Here is a 21,431-nt window from a genome sequence, read left to right as displayed (position 1 = left end):
TTGTGTAAACAGATCATTGACCTTTACAGACGCATGTGTTTTGTTGATTCAGTCAAAACACAGTAATCGTTCATCCAGTTGCTTTCATTGTGTTAAAAAGAGCAGAACAACATAACAACTAAGCTGTTGGTCTTTTTCTTGTTGAGAGCTATTGCTTCGATAACTGGATAACTTGGATAAAAGCTTTCAGGCTTTTCCTGTTGCGAAAATAACCTGCCAAGATGACAGGTAGGCTGATAAAAATTTCATAAATGTTTAAAGTTATTTTTAGAAAATTGTTGATTTAGCTCTGAAACATCATTCCAATGCTTCCCTAAAATGCAGTCAAGCCCACACACACACACACACACACACACACACACAGACACACACACACACCCACACACCACACGCACTATTATAATGTCCAACACAAACAACAGCAGAAGCAGCAGGCGGCTAAGTGTGTGAACATGCATTGAGAAGTTGAATTCCTAAACACAGCTAGTCACCTCTGTCTATTCATACAAATGCATAAACACTGCACATTTTTATTTGTAATCTTATGTTTCACTATTTTTTGTAATTTTGTTGATTTTATTCCTCTTTCTTTGTTTTTTATATTTGTTGTGTTTAAAGCAATTTTCAACACTGGTTTTGAAAAATGCTATTTAAATAACATGTAACTTCATGTTTATCACATCTTAAACAGTTTATATGTGATACATTGATATATTCACATGGTATAGACACATGGAATTATCAAATATTTCACATAATGGGACATTTACATAATAGGTACATGTGGTTTTTCAGCATTACACGTGAAACTTGTATTTAATTTCAGATTTCAAAATCTAAATTTCACATGTGATTTCTCTTGAGGCATTATGTCACTCTGTCCCTCCCTCTCTCCTTCCTTCACTCGTTTCTCTCTCCTCCTGCTGTTGAGGGCACTGCATGAAAGAAAGAGCGATTTTGCATTTACAACTATATGCGTGTGTGTGTGTGTGTGTGCGTGTGTGCGTGCGTGCATGTGTGCATGCACGTGCATGTGTGCATGCGTCAGTGAGAGAGAGAGAGAGAGAAAGGCATCCAGACATTTAGGAGAGAGAGGAAAGAGGGATTTGGCCGACTTGTCGGACTCTTTCATGTCACATTTCTGCCCTGAGGACCTGACCTCTGTCTCCCTTTCTGGAAAATAACCAGGAAAACTCAAATGGAATATCAGAAAACTCAACTCTGCAAAACAGTTGGAGCAACATCCCTCCTGCTGCCTGAGAAAGGAGAACTGAGCGATGACGACTGACGTTTTTTATTTGTATCAACTAAAGAAAGTGAATTGGAGAGGAGGGCATGGCCTATCTGACAACTCGAGGAGGACGCACAAGATTTATTCATATAATTATACTGTTAGTGTGTTTTCCTTCTTTGGGGGAAAGGCAAAGAGCAGAGAATAGATAATAGGAGAGGAGAGAAAAGGGGAGGAGAGAGCAGAGAGGAGAGGAGTACAGAGCAGGGAAAGGAGAGGACCAGAGCAGATAAGAGGGAAAAGAGGGGAAGAAGAGGAGACGAGTGGAGTGGAGGAGAGGAGAGGAGAGGATGGACGGCAGATGGGATCTTAGCGTTAATGACATGTAAGTGTAAATAAACAGTGTGTTTGCATGTGTGTGAGGTGAGAATTGCACATGTTGCTGCCGCTGCTGATATTATTGTCTTTGTCGATGTTGACGTCAAGGGTAATATGTTGTAGGGAGTGAATTACTTTCTTTTTCTCCACACATTGCCTTTTCTCCCTCCCTGGTCTATCTTTACTTTCTCCTGCTCTAGTTCTCTCTCTCTCTTTATCTTGTTTAATATTCTAATTCTGAGTACATGCTGTTTCTCTCTGTCGCTTTCTCTACTCTCTCTGCAGGTCATGTTAGATAGTAACGGTGCAGCTGCGGAGGGAAAGGCCAGTGTCACATTGCATTAGCATTACACTCACAGGGAGAAATACGCTTAATGTGTGATGAGCGCACGTGGACGATGTGTGTGAGGAATGTCTGTGTGTGTGTGTGTGTGTGTGTGTGTGTGTGTGTGTGTGTGTGTGTGTGTGTGCGTGTGTGTGTGCACGTGTGTGTGTGCACGTGTGTGTGTGTGTGTGCTGGTGTGCAGTGAGTGCTCAGCTGGAGCAGGTTTAAGAATATACAGTCTTCTTGACTATATGGAGAAAACAAAGAGCTCTTGTGCCATATAAGAATGTTGCCAGACTGCACAGAGACATAGAGGAAAAGTGACGAGGAAGAAAAATAGGAGGAAGGAAAAGACCTTTTCAAGATCTTTTTTTTTTTACTGTGAACTGCCATGATGCATTAAACCTGATGCATTCAGTAGTTTATTTTACTGAATAATAAACCTGATGCATTCAGTAGTTTATATTACTGAATAATAAACCGGATGCATTCAGTAGTTTATTCTACTGAATAATAAACCTGATGCATTCAGTAGTTTATATTACTGAATAATAAACCTGATGCATTCAGTAGTTTATATTACTGAATAATAAACCGGATGCATTCAGTAGTTTATATTACTGAATAATAAACCGGATGCATTCAGTAGTTTATTCTACTGAATAATAAACCTGATGCATTCAGTAGTTTATTTTACTGAATAATAAACCTGATGCATTCAGTAGTTTATTTTACTGAATAATAAACCTGATGCATTCAGTAGTTTATATTACTGAATAATAAACCTGATGCATTCAGTAGTTTATTCTAGCTTAGCTCTGTTTAAAGGAACCAAACTCCACCCACTAACTCCTTTAAAGCCCAAATATTAACTTGTTACACAGTAAGTTTAGTACACCTATATAGTTAATGCAGTCTAATATAAGTCTGCAAAACACAAACTACATCCTCTAAAAGGATCATGAAGTGGAATCACTATCTCTCTAAAACAGGTCAAATACAAACCAAATATTATAACCTAATGATTTATTGCAGAACTGTTAGAGATTTATATTAGACTGCATTAGTTTTAGTTTATTGACCTCATAAATTGGCAGCTGAATGAAACTTGTTTTTTTAAACTGTGCAAAACCAGCCGTGTACTTAATAACCATTCAGTGTTATGGGCCTGACTATATCTTGACCATGACCAGTTGGTAGGTTAGCAGCACGTAAACCTCCTAAACCGGCACATTTAATTTTTTACACTTCAGTTCTAGTACAGATTAAGAAGTAGCATGTTGATTATTGAGCTTCAGAGGGGTTGTATTTTGGTTCCTTTGGACAGAGCCAGGCTAGCTGTTTCCAGTCTCTATGCTAAGCTAAGCTAAGTGGCTGCTGGTGGTAGCTTCTTGTTTACTGTACAGACACAACAGTGGTATCCATCTTAAAATCTCACTTTCTAACTATCTCGTCATAAACCATAAATCTTTCCATGCGTATTGTCATATTATCAGAGTAAACAGCTCCTGTGGCTGTCATGAGCTGGCTGCAGGCCAAGTGTCTCATACTAATGTCTTTACGTAACTGGGATGTTCAGCTGCCTTAGAGCATCAGTTTTCACAACACTTACCTGTTGGGACACAGAATGTTCTTCTGTTCAACATTTCTCTACTCGTACTTGTTCGTACCAGTTCCTTTTTTTGTTTTTGTTTTAAACAAAGCGGGTTTCATTAAATGCTTAATGAAAAAGCATGCTGATAATATACCAAATTATAAATGACTTATGATGGCATGCTTTCTGCTGTAAAAAACAGTAACCTACATTGACGGATCCAGACGATAGGACGAGAGAGTAAAAACAGGAGAGAGAGGGGCAGTCACATCCTGCAGCATTTACACATAACATCACAAAATGGCCCTGACAGTCCGTGGCTTTAGAACTGCTTGGAGGTTGTTGTGTGTTTGGTTGTGTTAGGTTTCATTGCAAAGTCATGCGATCTGTTGACGTGTTGTTTCCTCTTCCAATTGCTGTGTTGATGCATTGCTTTTAGACTGTTTTGTTAGTTTTTAAAAATAATTACAGGCCCGGGGTCTGTTTTTATGCTAATGAGCATGTGGGGATGAGACATAAATGCATGTTGCGTGTTCTTCAGTGGGATCTCAGTTTTCATTAACAGGCCAAGAGTACTGCACCTTCTGCTCCAGAGTTTTTACAGCAGAAAACATCTTCAAAAATTAGGTCATTTTGAACTTCTCTGAGAGCATCATACATTTTTTATTTGTTCGAGTTTAAACTTCATGACAGCATATTTCGGCTTCTTTATACTTCTGCTCAGTTTTAGATTTGTCTGTCTTCATTGAGTGATTAGGCCCATTTGCAATCATTAATAAAATGTTTAATGGAGAAAAATCCCTCATCAACATCCCACGTATGTGTAATGAGATGTGTTTAAAGCTGTCAGCTGGCAAAATCACAACAGGTTCATGAAATGAAAAATAATCCCGACAAAAGAGAAAACCAATGTCTGTCATTTTAACCCTGCTGCACTCTGCGTTTGTATTTTCATAACAAGATTAATGCTCACATCTACAGAGCTTCATTTCATTTGGGAGAAGAGATACAAAAACATTACAAAATGTTAGAGAAGAATTTCAGTCTTGCAGAGGGGCTTCCCAGATAATCTGAGTAATTATAGTGTTATGCATCAAGCGCGCTTCACAGATTTAAAATGTCACTCATATTTTCAAATATTGCAGAATTCAAGTGTTAAGATTTTTTTTTGCAGAGGGGTTGGAAATGTTTGTATTTGAAATATTGAAACTCTTGTGAAGAGTGAAGCATAAAGCAACGTTCATGGAAGCGCTCTATAAGAAGAAAAATCCGATCATATACTGTGGAGCTCTCAACTTGGGCAGATGAGGTTAGAAAGAAGTTAAGAAAGACAAGCAGACACTGTGGAGTCGCCTCTCTTTCCCGGCTCGCCTTGTTTCCCTCCCAATCTTCCTCTCCTGTCAGAGGATGAAGGATCTTCTTCTTTGTTCCCCTCTGACATCTCTCCTGATCTCACTCTACCATCAGAGAGTCTGGACATGTGGTCTAGAAAGATTCTAAAGATACTAAAGATTAATTTTGTATCAGAGATAACAATAACTAACACACACTGACGGTGTAATTCTGAGTGTGCATGGGGGAGTTCCAGTCTGGGTGTGGGGCTACTTGTCTAGACACAATACTGTATGGAACTATTTGTCTCTATCTCTACTCTACATTTAACCTGGCTGTTGCAGACTAGTGTGGGCAATAAATGTGGGACCGACTGATGTTTTAAACATCAGTCGCTGAAACACGCACATCAAGGCCCACGGCGAGTGTTAGCAAATCAACTCCAGGCCTCATCTTCAGCTCAATACGTCTGAATGAGAGATGGACAAGAAGGATAACATATGTATCTTGATAGTTTGGATGATGTATTTACGAATTGTGTTGAAGCCCTTTTCATACAGATGAAATCCCCCAAAGCAAAATGTATTAATGTAAACACAGCGGTTACAACTGAAATCATCAACCATTTCAGCACAGAGACTATTTTATTTGAACTTAATGTGCTGGAGTCCGCCCATACCATGAAAAACAAATTGTAGTCGAAGCCGAGTGTGTTTATGTCCACCAGCAAGGTCAGCGACATCTTGATCTGATTCTATTTCCAACATACAAAGAGAAAGTTGGCTGACGGCTGTTTGTTGACACCTAGTGGTTCTCCCTAGAGACAGACTGGTCATTAACTATTTTACCTTTACTTGAGTAACACAAGTTAATGAATGTGAAGGCACTTCTGATGGTGTTTAACGACACAGTGTATAATGATGTAGTTACACCTGTATAGCCAAGCACACTGGGAATCAAGTCGAATGCAAGAACTACATATTGTCTGTCGCAGGAGAAAAAAGTTTACAACTAGGTTTTAGATTGGATTAGATACATTTATTTTAAACATGTAACAAATATTAACAAAACAAAACAAAGGTAGACCGATAAAATGAACAGTACACATATACAGCACAATAAATAAAAAGTTTCAATAACTTACATAATGACCTTATGGTCATAGTAGCTGTGCTTTCCTACCCGTACTACCATATTATTACGTATGACAGAAAAGGATTTAGTATGTTCCCAATACATAGCCTGTTAAATACAGTATGTCACAAATATCTGGATGTCCTCCTGCATGCTTGTATGGCTATTCTGACACACAATCCTCTGCAGAGCAAATACAAGTTAAACATTCAAGGTGCAATGTTATGAAGAGCAATGTTATTACCAATTGAATGCATGCTGAATGCAACTGAATTTGTGTTTGTGTACCGTATTACTTTCTGTGTGTGTGCGATCTCAAAATTGACTGAGGGGGAAAAGCTCCTTAGTTTATCGGTTGCCTTTTCGCCTAAACCCTGCAGACATGTTGGAAACACTGGGAAAGTGAGAAACAATGTATAGATTAAGGTATACGGTGTCCCAGTTTCCAAAGTACTATATATTATTATCTTCTCTTGACATGGGACACGTTTCAGTTCTGGATACATAGACTGAAGATGTAACTGAGAGTATATGGGGAAGTTCTAGTCTGGTGTTTGGGCTCTGCATGTATTTACTATTGATTCAATTTAAGAAAAGGGATGATTTGTAATCTGTCCTTCGCTCTCTCTTTCTTCTTGTTTTTAACCCTCTATAATTTCTTACTTCTGTCTTCTCTCCTCCACCCCTCATACGATGTAGCAGAGTCTCCAAGCATGAACTCCACTGACCTCTGCAGGAGAATAGAATAAGCTCAACTGGCTGTGAAATCATGAGCGCTCCCACGTCAGGAGCCCCAAATATGGAGGTGAAGGTGGTCTCCCAGGAGATGGCATTGCTTAGCAACATACTGGCAGCTTACACCTTCATTGCAGGTAGGTCCAATCAGCCACATTGCTATGACAGAGGAGTGAACAGGAGAAAGGAGTGAACAGGGGAGAGGAGTGAACAGGGGAGAGGAGTGAACAAGGGAGAGGAGTGAACAGGGGAGAGGAGTGAACAGGTGAGAAGGATGAACAGGGGAGAGGAGTGAATAGGGGAGACGAGTGAACAGGGGAGAGGAGTGAACAGGGGAGAGGAGTGAACAGGTGAGGGGGATGAACAGGAGAAACAAGTGAACAGGTGAGATTGGTGAACAGGGGAGAGGAGTGAACAGGGGAGAGGAGTGAACAGGGGAGACGAGTGAACAGGGGAGAGGAGTGAACAGGGGAGGCGAGTGAACAGGTGAGAGGAGTGAACCGGTGAGAGGAGTGAACAGGTGAGACGAGTGAACAGGGGAGACGAGTGGAGACGAGTGAACAGGGGAGAGGAGTGAACAGGTGAGACGAGTGGAGACGAGTGAACAGGGGAGAGGAGTGAACAGGTGAGACGAGTGGAGACGAGTGAACAGGGGAGAGGAGTGAACAGGTGAGACGAGTGGAGACGAGTGAACAGGGGAGAGGAGTGAACAGGGGCAGGGGAGAGGAGTGAACAAGTGAGAGGAGTGAACAGGGGAGTGATGGCAGTCTGAAACAACATGGATGTGCAAGAGAGACAATCTTTCATGTTTTTTTCTTCTTTTTCTCTTAGACCAACCCGAGAGGACAGCCTTGGTGTTTTTGGGCGGAGTCTGCGTTGGCCTTTTTTTCACCCTCTGCGCCATCGTCTTCCAGATACACTGTCGAGCAGACTGTCACTATGGCAATAATAAGCACCCTAACCATCGCCACAGGAACAAGCATCATCAACATCGCCATCCCAGCTGTCCCCTCCATCAGCCCGTTGACAGTAATCCAGACAACATGGCTGTTGTTGCCACTGGAGGGACGAGGCCTGCTGGGGACAGCGAATCAGAGGACTGGGATGACACGTCCGACCTGTCGTCACGGAGACGCAGACGCTTTGAGAGAGCTCTGCTGCACGCCACCATGTTCACGTCAGCTGAGGGTACCTCCTACACACACACACACACAAACATGGTATATGAAGAGGCCTCAAATTGAGATAATTAATTTCCTAACATTAATACCTGTCAGTCATTTTATCTTGTGGAGTGCACAAGAAGCACGAGGGATACATTACATTTAAAAAATGTTAACATGGAGGATCCACACAGTCTTTAAAAATGTTTGGCAGCACAATATTTCATGACTAAATGCATTTAATGAACGACAAATGCAGTGATTGAAAGAAACTATATTAACTGAACTACGATACATAACTACAATTTTAAGGTCCTTTTACTTTAGTATTTCTATTTTATACTATTGTATGCTTCTACAGCTCTACATTGTATATTGTACTGTTTTCCACTATATTTGATTGACCGATACAGTTACTTTGACCATCAAGATTTTATAGCACCACTTCGACCAGCTAAACATTCAAATTGTGCTTACACAGTAACAAATCTTTTATAATTATCATCTCATATGATTCTCAGATAGTACCTTTCAGCTGCCTAATGATATTTACTTGTAATTCACTATTTAAAAATCTTAATAGTTCCTCCACCACTGGCCAATTGTAATCAATGTCCACATTGACTGCATACATTTGAGAGATAGTTGACTATGACCTCAGGTATTGTCGTGATATTTTGTTTAAAATGGATTACATTGCAGAACAGTTACAACTGTGACATGAAGCAAATATAACAGTTTTAAATCTTTGCATGAAAATGTTTTATACGGGTATTTAAAAGATTGAATTGATGCATTGGAAGAGGAAGTTTTAAAGAATGAGTTTTCCTTTCAGTATTTGGAATTTTACATTATAATGTGCCAATGCACATTTATACACACTCACTTACAGACTGTATACCTCACTGATGTCACACATACTCTCAAAATAGAATCTTTTAAACAATGATGTGAAATTTGATGGTTATGTGAATGGAAAGTGTATGGACGTGCTTTAATCGGGCAAGTGTGTGTGTGTGTGTGTGTGTGTGTGTGTGTGTGTGTGTGTGTGTGTGTGTGTGTGTGTGTGTGTGTGTGTGTGTGTGTGTGTGTGTGTGTGTGTGTGTGTGTGTGTGTGTGTGTGTGTGTCGTCAGAGCTGGACCGGGCCCAGAGGCTGGAGGAGCGGGAACGGATTCTCAGAGAGATCTGGATGAACGGACAACCCGACATCAGTACAGTCACTCAAAGCCTCAACAGATATTACTGACGGATAATCAAACAGGCAGATAGTCAGAGGGACGAGAAGATAGACAGGTGAGCTGATGGATAAAAGGTGAAAAGTAAACAAATGGAGAAAAAAAAACAAGGATAAAATGAACAAATCATCAGATCGGGAACGCTGTCTGCACTGGACCAAAGAGACTCTTACAGATCAAACTATTAGTGGCAGTACTGCCAGGAGCAGTCCCTCCATTCGGTAAACAACAAGGAAATCATATGAGTTGTGATGGCTCAGTCCTCAAATACAGGTTGACACTGTGTTTGGAAGAAGGAAAAAACTAACAAGTAAGCCTATAGAGACACAGCGGACCTTCAGAGCACGCACTGCAATGTGGAACTGCTTTTGTTGGGGATTTTATAACTTTTCACATTTTTAACAGGTGCTTTTGAGAATTCTGGACATAAAAGGATGAGGAATTTAATGCTCTGAATTTTTTAATTGAGCACCTTTAAAGACAATAGAAGATACTGGAGAATGAAATGGTGAGAGATGTTGCTCATGCCAAGATACATTTACACATACTGGTGCTTTTACTGCTGTAATTCTGCATCCCCAGATAGAAAGAATACTTAAAGGAAGGACACTAAAATATGCAAGGTATAATCTGAAACGTCTGTTAGTTGCATGTCGGGTGGAGGCTTATCAGGTAGGTGTGGTTGCACAAGGCCACAGGACAGCAGGTCATCATGTCGGAGTGGGTCATACTGCCTCTTTCTTTGGCTTCTGCAGTGAGCTGAAAATTTTTTTAAACTTTTAACTCCAGGAATTTAAGGAAGCGGTTGCCTGTACATAAAGTAAAGTCCTGTATTAAAATGAAATATTGTGGCTCGTATTTCTTCAACAGTTTTTAAACGTCTTTGGGAATGTTGTACATGTGTGTCATCCGCTGTTAGGAGATATTATGGACTATGGTGGGAATCCAGAAGAGACAATATGTCCGGGGAATGATCATGTTGACAGTATTGAAATTAATATTTAATGTTACCAATTATAACCTGAGGAAATAACAAGGTGTGTAGTGAAGGTCAACACAATGCAGATGCCCTTACCAACCAGTCACAGTTATCATGCTCACTTTTCCACACACGGACGTGACCATTTGTGTTTGTGTGACACAAGGTAAGCTGAGTCTGGGTTAATTCTCACCCGTGTTAACTCTATCATTTATATTCTGTGAGAATTATATTCTGTGAGAATTATCAATTATTGGAGTCAGACTCCCCCTAGTGTTCAAAAAAAAAAGACAAAAAGACAACTTCCAATCAGATAATTAGAAGTAAGATTAATTTATTAATAAGTAAATACAAAATAAAAACAATCGTGTCAAGTCGTATTAATATTTGTGGAGAATCAGTAGCATATATGATATAATGAATATGGCTCTACTGACTGTCATTAATTAAACCAAAATAAATTATGATATGCACCGCCATTATCCACATTGTAGTCATTAAATAATCCTCATCAAGAATAACTGAAAGCTCAGCACTGTTTCTTTATTTTTTAATCTATGAACAATTTGATCACTAATCTTCAGGGTTTTACGTAGTTCAACACAGTTCTGCAGAAATGGGCCTCCTGCCCAATAATGTTAACAATCAGAATCAGAATCAGCTTTATTGGCCATGTATGTGTGCACATACATAGAATTTACATGTACGCTCTCGTCGTACATACATATTTAATTTACAAATAACAGGATAAAATACATTAAAGACAACAGTGTAGCAACGTGTATGTACAATATAAAAACAACAACAGTGACAATGAATTGGGGATGTAGTGCAGAAAGTGGTGATAGTGCAAGGAGTGCAGATGGATGTGTCTGATTAAGTGTTCAGAGTCACGGCCAGTGGAAAGAAGCTGTTCCTGTGTCTGGTGGTTGTGGCGTACAGTGCTCTGTAGCGCCTACTAGAGGGGAGGAGTTGGAACAGCTTGTGTCCAGGGTGTGAAGGGTCTGCAGCGATCTTTCCAGCCCGCTTCCTGACCTAGTGTTGGGGGACTCCTCCTAAAGTCCACTGTCATCTCCACAGTGTTGGGCCTGTTCAGCTCCAGGTTGTTCTGACCAGCCGTTCAACCTCCCGTCTGTACGCAGACTCATCATGAGGCCGATGACCGTTGTGTCGTCTGCGAACTTCAGGAGTTTAACAGAGGTGCAGTCGTTGGTATAGAGGGAGAAGAGCAATGGGGAGAGCACACATCCCTAGGGGGCGCCAGTGCTGATAGTCCGGGTGCTGGATGTGTTTTTTCCCTGCCTCACCTGCTGTCAGGAAGTTAGTGATCCACTGACAGGTGGAGGCTGGCATGCTGAGCTGAGAGTTTAGACCCCTCTGGGATGATGGTGTTGAACACTGAGCTGAAGTCCACAAACAGGACCCTTGCATATGTCCCTGCATGGGGAGTCGAGGTGTTGCAGCACATGGTGCAGTCCCCTCGACTCCCCAGGAACATATGCAAGTGTCCTGTTTGTGGACTTCAGCTCAGCGTTCAACATCATCATGGTCGACTAAATAAAATGAGTGTTGTGATTGTAGACAAATTGATTTAGATTCATGAAAAAGCAAAGATTACTTTAATGCAACATGTCTAATATGGAGTTTTATTTTGGGTCCTTAATTTGAGTTTAAGTCTCTCAAATTCATACTTTTGAGCATCTTAATCAAATATATTTTCTATTACTTTAATTACGTGAGTTAAGTCATATTTTGGCCCATTCTGTTCTCCTACAGGTAAAAGTTCAAATATAGCCCGGATGAGTACTGTAATAAAACACTAAATACAAACAACACTGTAGCGTGAGTCTAAGTGTGTCTAAATATGACCACGGAGATAATGTTGAATTAATTTAACCAAAATAGACCTCACGTCTGTCAGGTACTGGTCTGGCTCTGTCCTCCCTCCACTGCCAGTGCTATCTCTTTAACGGGACGGGCGTGACGTTGGGACGGGGACACGGAGCAGAGGGAGCAGGCTGCTGCAGCTGGACACTCCCGAATAATACCAACCTTCAACAGACTGACACACTGTTATCATCGTAAAGCTGAGAGTCCAGGTTCTCAATCAGCTATGAGAGACTACTCTGCGACCCCCAGCCAGGCAGGCGCGTGCATGCCGTGCTGCCAAGTTTGCGTCTTCGCCTTTACCGCATTTCTCATCGTTGCAGAGAGGACGGCGCGTGAGTCTTACCTGGGACATACACGCGCCCGCTCATAGCACACACGCGCACACACACACACACACACACACGCACACACGTACACGCCCTGCGCATAATTACTACAACCTAGTGCACTCTCATTTACAGTGTGCTGGTTCATTGTATTTTGGTGGCATGCGTGCGTGACCGTGATGTGTTTTATTTGACTTTACTGGCGTGCGCGTGCATGTGTGTGCGTGCCTTTTTGCCCACAATGTAATGATGTATCGTGTGAGGGCTACGGCGGAGAGAGATGCTCTCACATTGTAGATAAGGCAGATCATTGGTCTATTTATTGTAAAACCCAGACGAGAATAATGCAACATACAAAGTTGGACGTTTTTTTCACTTTAGCAGCTGTCTCTTATTGTATATGAATAATGGAGCCAGAGTCTGCAGTCAGCTCCAGTGCGCCTCTCTCCTCTTTTTATATGCTGCATGTAGCCTATGCAGCAAAACTGCAGACTCATGCCAGAGTTTTCCAGAGTTAATATTTTATATGGCTGTGCCTTTTCAGCTTCTAGAACTCTCCTAAATAAAAAAAAGCGGGGCCATGTTGTCATATTTCAGCGCCCTTTTATTTTTTGGAGGTGAATGGACGAGGGGATGGGCGTACACCATGATGGGGCCTTGTCTGCCCGGACAGCCCTCCTGTTTGGCATCTAAAACGGTTCAGATTACATGTTTTGAGGGAGTCAAAGCTGCAGAGCTCAGCCAGGCCAGTGTGATGTGGAGAGGAGTCTGTACGAGGGGAGCAGAGGGGCTCGGATACAGCACTCTCTTGTAAATATATCTTCGATGGGATACAGGTTAAATGTTGTATGAAAACGAGTCAACACTCACAAAATACAAAAAGCTCTATGATCTGACAGACTGATGAAATGTTGTTGTGCTGCTGTAAACACATACTGTACATGCTGAGCACTGCAACAAAAGCAGCGTTATACAAAATACTGCCAGTTTGTTATTTACGAGTGTAATAATAACACGTTTCAATAATACAGTAAGAGATGAGATAAGAGTTAATGAATCTCATCTGTTCTATGGTCCTGCAATTTAATTTTGTGTGCAGGTGAGGTTTGTCCAAATATGCACTTTGTGATCAGTACATCTAAGCATTTCTCTGTGTATACGTGTATGTTTCCTCCCCTCTTTCCCCAGTGATCTATTGCTTTGTGTACTATCTGTGGGTGGGTCACAATTACTGCTATGCCCATCTCTCTGGCTTCACTGCACTGTTCCTGCTGCCAGGTGAGACAACAACAACAACAACAACAGCATGTCAATATATGTTTACAATATAAATATGTTAGTGGGATTCCTCAATTACAGAGACAGATTGAATAACAAGAAATGTTATATTCAGTTTACCGATATGTTATATCATTGATTGTGATCGACAGTTTGGCATAATGAATGGATGGTTGGTGATAGATAGATGGTTGGATGAATGAATTGATGACAGATATATATTTGATCTATATTTGTTTCATTCTATTTTCCAAAGGTTGGGGTCCTCAGTGGCTCAGCTATCTGTGGTACCTCTCAGATGGACGCATCCGCAGGAAGTCTCTCACCTGGACACACATACTGCACCTGGGTATCTTCAAAAGGTGGCCCAACATTGTGCATCTGTGTGTGTGTGTGTGTGAATGAACAATAATGGTGCTAACTTGAAAACTCATTGAACAAGGACAGTTCAGAGTGATATTCAGACAAACTGAACATGTGACTGTTTGATTTGGATGGTTATGCTAATAATGATGTATAGACTGATGGGTATGGGGGAATTTCCTTTTTCTCTCTGTTTCTTTCTCCCTCATCCATCTCTGGCCACCTCCACAGGTTGTGGGAGTGCATGTGTCTGCCAGACGTGCATGTGTACTGTGAGATCATGCAGCAGGCTGATGCATCTGCCTTACGTCTGTTTGAGGCCTTGGTGGTCACCCTCCCTCAGACACTGCTGCAGACCTATGTGCTCATCTGCACTGATATAGGAATCAAATCTCCAGGTACCGAGTGTGCAAGGTTGCTAAGGTCTGAAATAGCAGGTATATTGTTGTGTGTATTGTAGTGAAAGCATGTACAGTCTGTTTCTATATTTTAATTTAAGGGACACTCAAAACAGATGTGCAGTAAACTTTGGCCCAATAGACCATAGTTGCAGACAACTCCATGAGAGACCTGCATAACATAATGATAACAACATTAATTTAAAGCAGATATAATTTATATTGTTATTATTAAAATAACAAAGTGAACACAATGTGAAAGGGGTTGCTCGTAGTAGCGAGAACGTACAGAGAACCTAAACCTGCGGCTCCCCTCAACTTCACAGAGTTCGTAAAGAGTTTTAGCTAACTGTTCACTCTTATAGCTTGAATAGTGACCCTTGGTGGTCCTCACACACCAGATAAACTTAGACGATAATCCTAGTGCCATATTTTTCCCTCAGAAGTTGATAGAGACCAAAACAGAGCTGAAACAGAGTGAATACTGCACTTACATTTGTCAGGGTACTGTCTATTTCCAGTGTTTGTGTGCAGCAGACATTCATCTAATGTACAGTATAGCATTACGATGTATCAAAGTATTCACATTTCTTCACCTCTCCGCCTTTTTCCTCCTCTGCCTTCCAGCCTCCGTGTGTTTTGTGGTGTGTTTGTTATCCCTGTCCTGGGCCTTGGTCCTCTACGCCAGAGCCTGTTTGCTCATCAGACCAGGACACCTACAAATGACCCCCGCTGCCATTCTCTGTCGACTTCTGTGGAGGGTGGGCATACTTACACTACCTTTAAACAGCCAATATGCACATACACCATCAATGTAACAGTCTCAATTTAATGGGTGGCATATTTATAAGAACATGTTTGGCTTTGTTTGTGTGACAGGCATATTTTCTCTGTCTGCAGGTCAGTATGTTGGGATCGCGATTTGCTGTTCTCATGCTTTTCACACGTATCTTCAAACAGTGGATCCTGGGAGTCATTGGTAAGTCTGGTAGCACCTAGTCTTCAACCTCAAGCTCCTATTTTTTTAACTGTGAAGGATGTGAGTGGTGTATGTTTTTTTCAGCAAGACATTTAACTATTGTTGGGTGAGTCTTTGTGAGGGCACCCTCCTTCTCCTCATCTGCTCAGGTTGCCTGTATTAGTGTGTCTATATATTGATAGTTGAATATTTAATTGGTTTGTGTGTGTGTGTGTGTATGTGTGTGTGTGTGTGTGTGTGTGTGTGTGTGCGTGTGTGTGCGTGTGTCAGGTGTACACTGGCTGGGTACAACTTTCTGGATGGTGTCACAGCAGACCGACATCATACGTTCTACTAGTCGATGGAGACTCTTCAATTTCGTTCTGGGAGCCATTCACATCTTCTTTTTCCTCAATGTGAAGTATGGTCCATCCAGATACCGCATGGCTGGGTTCTACCTGGTAAGTGTGTGTGTGTGTGTGTGTGTGTGTGAGTGTGTGTGTGTGTGTGTGCGTGCGTGCATGCATGCATGCATATATGCGCATCCATATATGTGCGTGGGTGTGCGTGGTCTGTTCACACAACATTTCAACTTGTATTGGATAAAACAACAAATTATGATATATAACTATGACATATACTGTCACATTACAGCCATGAGTTAATTTCTGGGCCAATCCAAGCGCTGAAAACATGTATTGCATAAAGGTGTTCAACAAATGGCTTGCTGACATGCGGATAATGCAATCTAAGTAATCTCATACGTTGAATAAAAAACTACAAAATGTAAAAGTTCAATTTAATGTGGAAAAATGTAACCACCTTCCTCTATTTCTGTTCATTCTTCAGGCCATGTTCTTAGAAAACGCTTTTCTTCTTCTGGCCTCCTCGTGGTTGTTTACAATGGTGTCCTGGGACACTGTGGGAATCCCAGCTGCAGTCTTCTCTAGCTTCCTCATTGGTGAGACACAACTACACTGCATAAGAGTCGACAGACATGCTAGCAGCTCTGCAAGGCTCGCTTTGAGCTAAATGCTAATGTGGGAATGCTAACATGCTCACACTGAAGATGCTAACATGCTGATGTTAAAGCTATAGTTAGTAATGTTTTTAAGAAACATGTTTTGTTATGTTTGTTAAAATTATAATAAACCTGATGAATAATTAAAATGCTCTGACCAAAAAAAATAAAATAATCCGGTATCTGTGGCAGAACTGTAATAAGCCCCTCCAATGCTAAATGGCTAAACACCTATTGTTTTCTTTTGAGTTCTAATAACTTTTACACACTCTTGCATATCTCCATTTCTATTTACTTTTCTCTCTCTCTCTATCTAGGAGTGATAGCGTTGGTGCTGTACTATCGTTTCCTCCACCCGAAGTCCTTTGAGATTTTTCAGAGTATTCGCCACAGGGGGATAGGTGGTGCTTGCACAGAGCGTGGATCGACACTGTCCCTGGAGGAGAAAGTTACACCCACTTTCCATCGCCACGCAACGCTGTCTGGTTTGTTGAAGATCTGTCTGTCTATCTCTCTATCGGTCTATCTGTTTGTCCGTCTCTCTTTCTATTTATCATAAAGACTACGGTTGTTCATCTAATCAGGAGGTGGGACCCTCATGGATCTCCCTATCCAATGGGAGGGATGGAAACATCACCACTGGCTGCTGATTCGCTTGGCCATGAAGACGGGGGATGTAACAAACATCTGGTCGTCGTATGGCGAGGGGGGACTCGCCGGACTGATGGGTCTGCCTGAAGAAGTTCACTCCCCTGATGAACCTCGTGTTTTTCGGGTTTGTTGCATTCTTGTTGTTGAATGTCTTAGAAGAACTATTGGTTTTAGTAGTAAAGCTTCCTGCAACTTGATCTTTAAAAAAAGTATAGTTAAGTAGTTTAGTGTGTATAGAATATAGTAGTAAGTATAGTAAAAGATGCTTTTCTTTAAGTTTCAGAGGAGAGATTGAATGTCTGCTTCCTAAACCTGTCGTTCCTTGCATGCAGCTTAAAGTGTAATGTTGACATATGCATTTAATAGGGTTTCTTATTCTTATTTGTGCTGGGATTTGTCAGGGTCCACTTATTCAGCCGCAGGTTCCCCAGATCTCACAACCAGCTCCTCAGCCAGCTCCACCACAGGTGACCCAGGCTCCACAGGCAAGATCTTTATATGAAGTAGGACTACAGTAGATGTATACTTGAAGCCACAATGTGTAGGAGTTAAAAAATGGAGACAGATGAGCTAAAAGTAACACATAGACTGGACATATTTTGGCAAATGTTTCTCCAATCAAAAACTTTTTGCCATTAGACTATTTTAAAAAAAGACACTATTATGATCACTTACGTTTCAGTTTGTCCGTCTGCAGTCTGAGGCTCAGCTGTCTGTCTCGTTCCCAGGTGAGAGAGGTGGTCCAGCCACCAAAGCCAGCTCCCTCCAGTGTCGTAGCCAGACCAGTTAGAAAAGCTCCACCCACAACAATCCAGGATTTTAGATGTTTTCCAGAGATCATCCCAATCCAGGAGGTCATTCTGGAAGAGAGTGCAGAAGAAATGTCCAGCGCCCCACCTTCAGAAAAAGGTTGGATTCCTGATAAACACTGAATCCTGCTGGTTCACACACTCATGACATTCAGTGAGCATGGAAATGGTTTGTTAAGATGTTAATACCACAACCTGTGTGTCCTTAAATGCTGACTGCTGTATTGCAGACCAGAGAGCAGTATATTTATTATGACCTGAGCCACACACCATCTCCCACTTTTATCTATAAACTTGAGAACTTGAAGTGGACATTTTGATGACATGCTTCATTTATTGTTGACCTTTGACTTGGCTTTGTTTGAATACCCAGAAAGCACAACATCTTCATACTGTCTGTATGAATCACACTTTAAAATTGTTGGTAAACATTTACTTATTTACAAATACAGCATATATGGAGCAACACTGGCATTCATTTAAAGAATATAAGTCCAATATTCACTTCCATAAATGCTCCACTATGGTTATCATCTAGTCTTTGACGGCGGCTGTCTGCTGTTTAATGCTGTGCAGGTAGTTGCAACGATTGTTAATATAGAAATCTTGATTGTAGCCGCTTTAAGTTTAGTAATTTGAGGCATTTATTCAAATGAAAAGTAAGTGTGCAAAAGGTGTTACTGTTACACAAAGGTGTTTATGTAGTGACACATATACAAATATGCACTTTCTGGTCACTGAGTGCACACACACACACACACACACACTGAACATACCATTACTACTTGACCTAATCTTTTAATCTTAACTATGAAATGTTAAGTTTAAGTGGCATAGACGTTGTTATATTCAATCTTTGCTAAAGAAAACTCAGTGTAGATTATTGGTAAGCATTCAAGCAAATGTATTTTTTCCCCTTAAGTGTTGTAATACACATAATTTGTAGTCTCAAGGATGGTATTACCTAGAGAAGACGTGTTCTGATTTAAACACACTTTACCTTTTCATTTCATTTTCAAAGGTGATGATGAGTTTCAGAGTGCTGCTTACGGTTCACCAACTCCTTCATCTCCACTGCAACATAGCAGCCTCCACCACATCGATAGCAACGCCGCATCCCTGACCGGAGCTTCGTCCTCCGTAGTTTCCCTGGACATCCAGACTCCTGGATGGTCACCTGAACGGCGGTCCCCTCTCCTGATTGGTTCCCCGGAGAAAAAACCCTCACTCCCTGCAGAGTCCAGTACTACACTTTACTTCAGCACGGATGCACAGTCTCCCTCCAGGGGGAGCTATCTTGGCTGGGGCTCTGAGTTGTCACCAATGTCCACCTACAGAAGTCCCTACCGGATCAGAGAGGCTCGTTTTATCACATCCACCCCACTCCTGGAGCCTCGAGCTAGGGCAGAAAGTCCAGGTCCCTCCCCTGTTGTTATCATCCCTGCCACTCCTGGTACAACACCAGGCCCCACTCCAGGTGGGACCCCTGGTGCGTCGACCTCTGCTGCTTCTACGCCTGGAGCTTCAACCGCTGCTGATTCAACTCCTGGTGCGTCAACGCCTGGAACTCCTGGTGCATCAACGCCTGGAACTCCTAGTGCTTCAACTCCTGGTGCTTCTGCTCTTGGTGCTTCTACTCCTGGTGCTACCACACCCGGTACTCCAATCATTCCACTCACTCCAGTCCTCTCCCACGCTCGCAAACAGATGGTCCAGTTTGTGGGCAGTAGGGAGAGGATGGTATAAGGAGGATGGGGGGTAAAGGGGAAGAACAACTGGGTGGGTAGTGATGTCTTTTTTAGTTTAGTGGTTAAGGTTACATTTAATGATGGCTTGGTGGGGAAATAATATGTATTTTCAGCTCAGTTAATTTGAATCAGTAATAGAAGGAAACACAATGTAAATATTTTTGGGGGATTTTCCCTGACATGCTTATACAAGGGTTAAATTAGCAGAAGTTTAGGAAGCATAGGTAGCACACTTGCTAACCACTGGAGTGACATTAGCTCAGACCTTAATAATTTCTGACCTTGCTGTACGAAACAAAAGCATCTGGCACATTTGTGTGCATCAGGTGAGGCACGTGATCTTCTGCTTCCTGCCGAGGCCACCAAAGGAGTTAGGAGTGACAAACATGTACATACAGTACCAGGGGAATCGAGGAGTCTAAATTCTGGACGGGGGGATTTTTTCAGTTCTTTATAACCATTTGATGAAAAAAAACACAATACACTATAGATAACAATATTTAGCGTTAACAATCATGTGAATCAAGGCGAAGAATTGTCCAAATGAACCGGGTTTTGACCAGTTTACAAACACCTAACACACTCTCTTGTAACGCCACTCGATCATGCCAGTCTAACACAATGAAACCAATAATTTGTTATGAAATATATAAATAATACAAATACAAGCATGCATTGATTATTTTACAAAACCTTGAGATAATGTTGAATATCCCCTCCAGTTTTCACATCACATTACATTACTGGCACATACAAAGAAACAGAGCTCCTTTTTACAATCTGTAAAATAGTCAAATATGTTAGTTGATATTAGCTATTTTCAAGAAACTATCACATAAGCAAATGACAAGAAGCAAAGATTGGAGGCATTATCATTTTATAAATTATATTCTCTGCTTTCTTTTGATAATTGTAACTACAACCAATGTCAGTGGGCACTTTACAGCAGAAAGGGTGCAGCTAAGGTGTAGCATGATAATCTGTAGACTACAACATGAGAATACGTCAAGGGAGATCAGATGACGTTTCTATTGTTTTATTGTCTATTTTAATAATATTTGACATCAAAACGTATATGTTATATGTTTGTTATAACTTATAACTATGACCTCTGAATTAGTAACAGTCTTTTCATTATTTTAGACAATTACCCCATTTGGCCCTTTCCAATAATTTGCATGTAAGAGACCAAATTAAACTCATAATTTGAAGATGTAATACAGCAAACAGAGAAAGTGTGCAGGACATAACTGAGTGTGGTCTTGTCTCTAACAGAGAGGAGGTAACGTTGAACACCATCAAATTTAGTTTCTTCTTTTTTAATTGATGAAGTGTACAAATGATACAATACAATGTCTGATAGAAGCTAATGAACTGCAGCAGCAGCAGTTCTGTGTACCGTTGATGTGAGTTGCTGCAACAGACCTTTATGTGCTGGTATGGAAGTTGTCCTGCAGTGTTTTTTCTGACTAAGCATTACATTTATGGGCTTGTTGTGATCTATATTTGTTTTCTCAAAAGTCATTGTTAAATTTGGCATTCCTCTCTGCTACTCTAATAATGATCATTTAGCATTATTTGGCCAATTTAAACAAGCACTTGTGAAACACAATGTCATCAATTGTGCAGAAATGATGCCTGAACCCAGCTGCTTTTTAAAAAAAGGTAATATCAAGTTCTTCAGACAATCCATCTCAGTCAACATAAAGGTTGAAATCTAATTTGGACATAATATTAAATGAATAGTTAATAACTCTAAATGTCTTTGGTACTCTCGTGTACAGCCTGCCATACTCACATATATACTTCTCTCCTTCCACCTATTCTTTAGTTGAACCTCCTACCTCAGAAAAACTGAATATCCAAGTGACAAAAGTGATTT

The 21,431-nt window shown here is 41.1% G+C and overlaps 2 protein-coding genes across 3 annotated transcripts; both read left to right on the top strand.

Moving 5' to 3' along the window:
• Window positions 1-1,076: 1,076 nt before the first annotated feature.
• On the top strand, window positions 1,077-9,984 carry eva1a (eva-1 homolog A (C. elegans)). Of its 2 annotated transcripts, none has more exons than XM_034529315.1 (4): window positions 1,077-1,616; window positions 6,694-6,866; window positions 7,561-7,917; window positions 9,027-9,984. In XM_034529315.1, the coding sequence occupies exons 2-4, from the start codon at window positions 6,764-6,766 to the stop codon at window positions 9,137-9,139; spliced, it is 573 nt and encodes a 190-aa protein (XP_034385206.1). In that variant the 5' UTR covers window positions 1,077-1,616; window positions 6,694-6,763; the 3' UTR covers window positions 9,140-9,984. The 2 variants fall into 2 exon arrangements, with proteins under 2 accessions (XP_034385206.1, XP_034385207.1); XM_034529316.1 differs by lacking the exon at window positions 1,077-1,616 and having other exon boundaries at window positions 6,818-6,866; window positions 7,561-7,671; window positions 7,768-7,917; window positions 9,027-9,139.
• A 2,236-nt stretch (window positions 9,985-12,220) lies between these two features.
• xkr5b (XK related 5b) lies at window positions 12,221-19,547 on the top strand. The gene is made up of 13 exons (XM_034529322.1): window positions 12,221-12,329; window positions 13,512-13,601; window positions 13,858-13,963; window positions 14,196-14,362; window positions 14,990-15,123; window positions 15,263-15,341; window positions 15,612-15,781; window positions 16,170-16,281; window positions 16,659-16,826; window positions 16,926-17,116; window positions 17,394-17,477; window positions 17,721-17,901; window positions 18,823-19,547. Exons 1-13 carry the CDS (start codon window positions 12,221-12,223, stop codon window positions 19,545-19,547), a joined length of 2,316 nt encoding a protein of 771 aa, XP_034385213.1.
• Window positions 19,548-21,431: the final 1,884 nt, after the last annotated feature.

Source organism: Cyclopterus lumpus, chromosome 3 (assembly GCF_009769545.1).
Source record: "Cyclopterus lumpus isolate fCycLum1 chromosome 3, fCycLum1.pri, whole genome shotgun sequence".
In the NCBI taxonomy this organism is placed as follows: Eukaryota; Metazoa; Chordata; class Actinopteri; order Perciformes; family Cyclopteridae; genus Cyclopterus; species Cyclopterus lumpus.
This window is presented reverse-complemented; position numbering and strand designations above follow the sequence as displayed.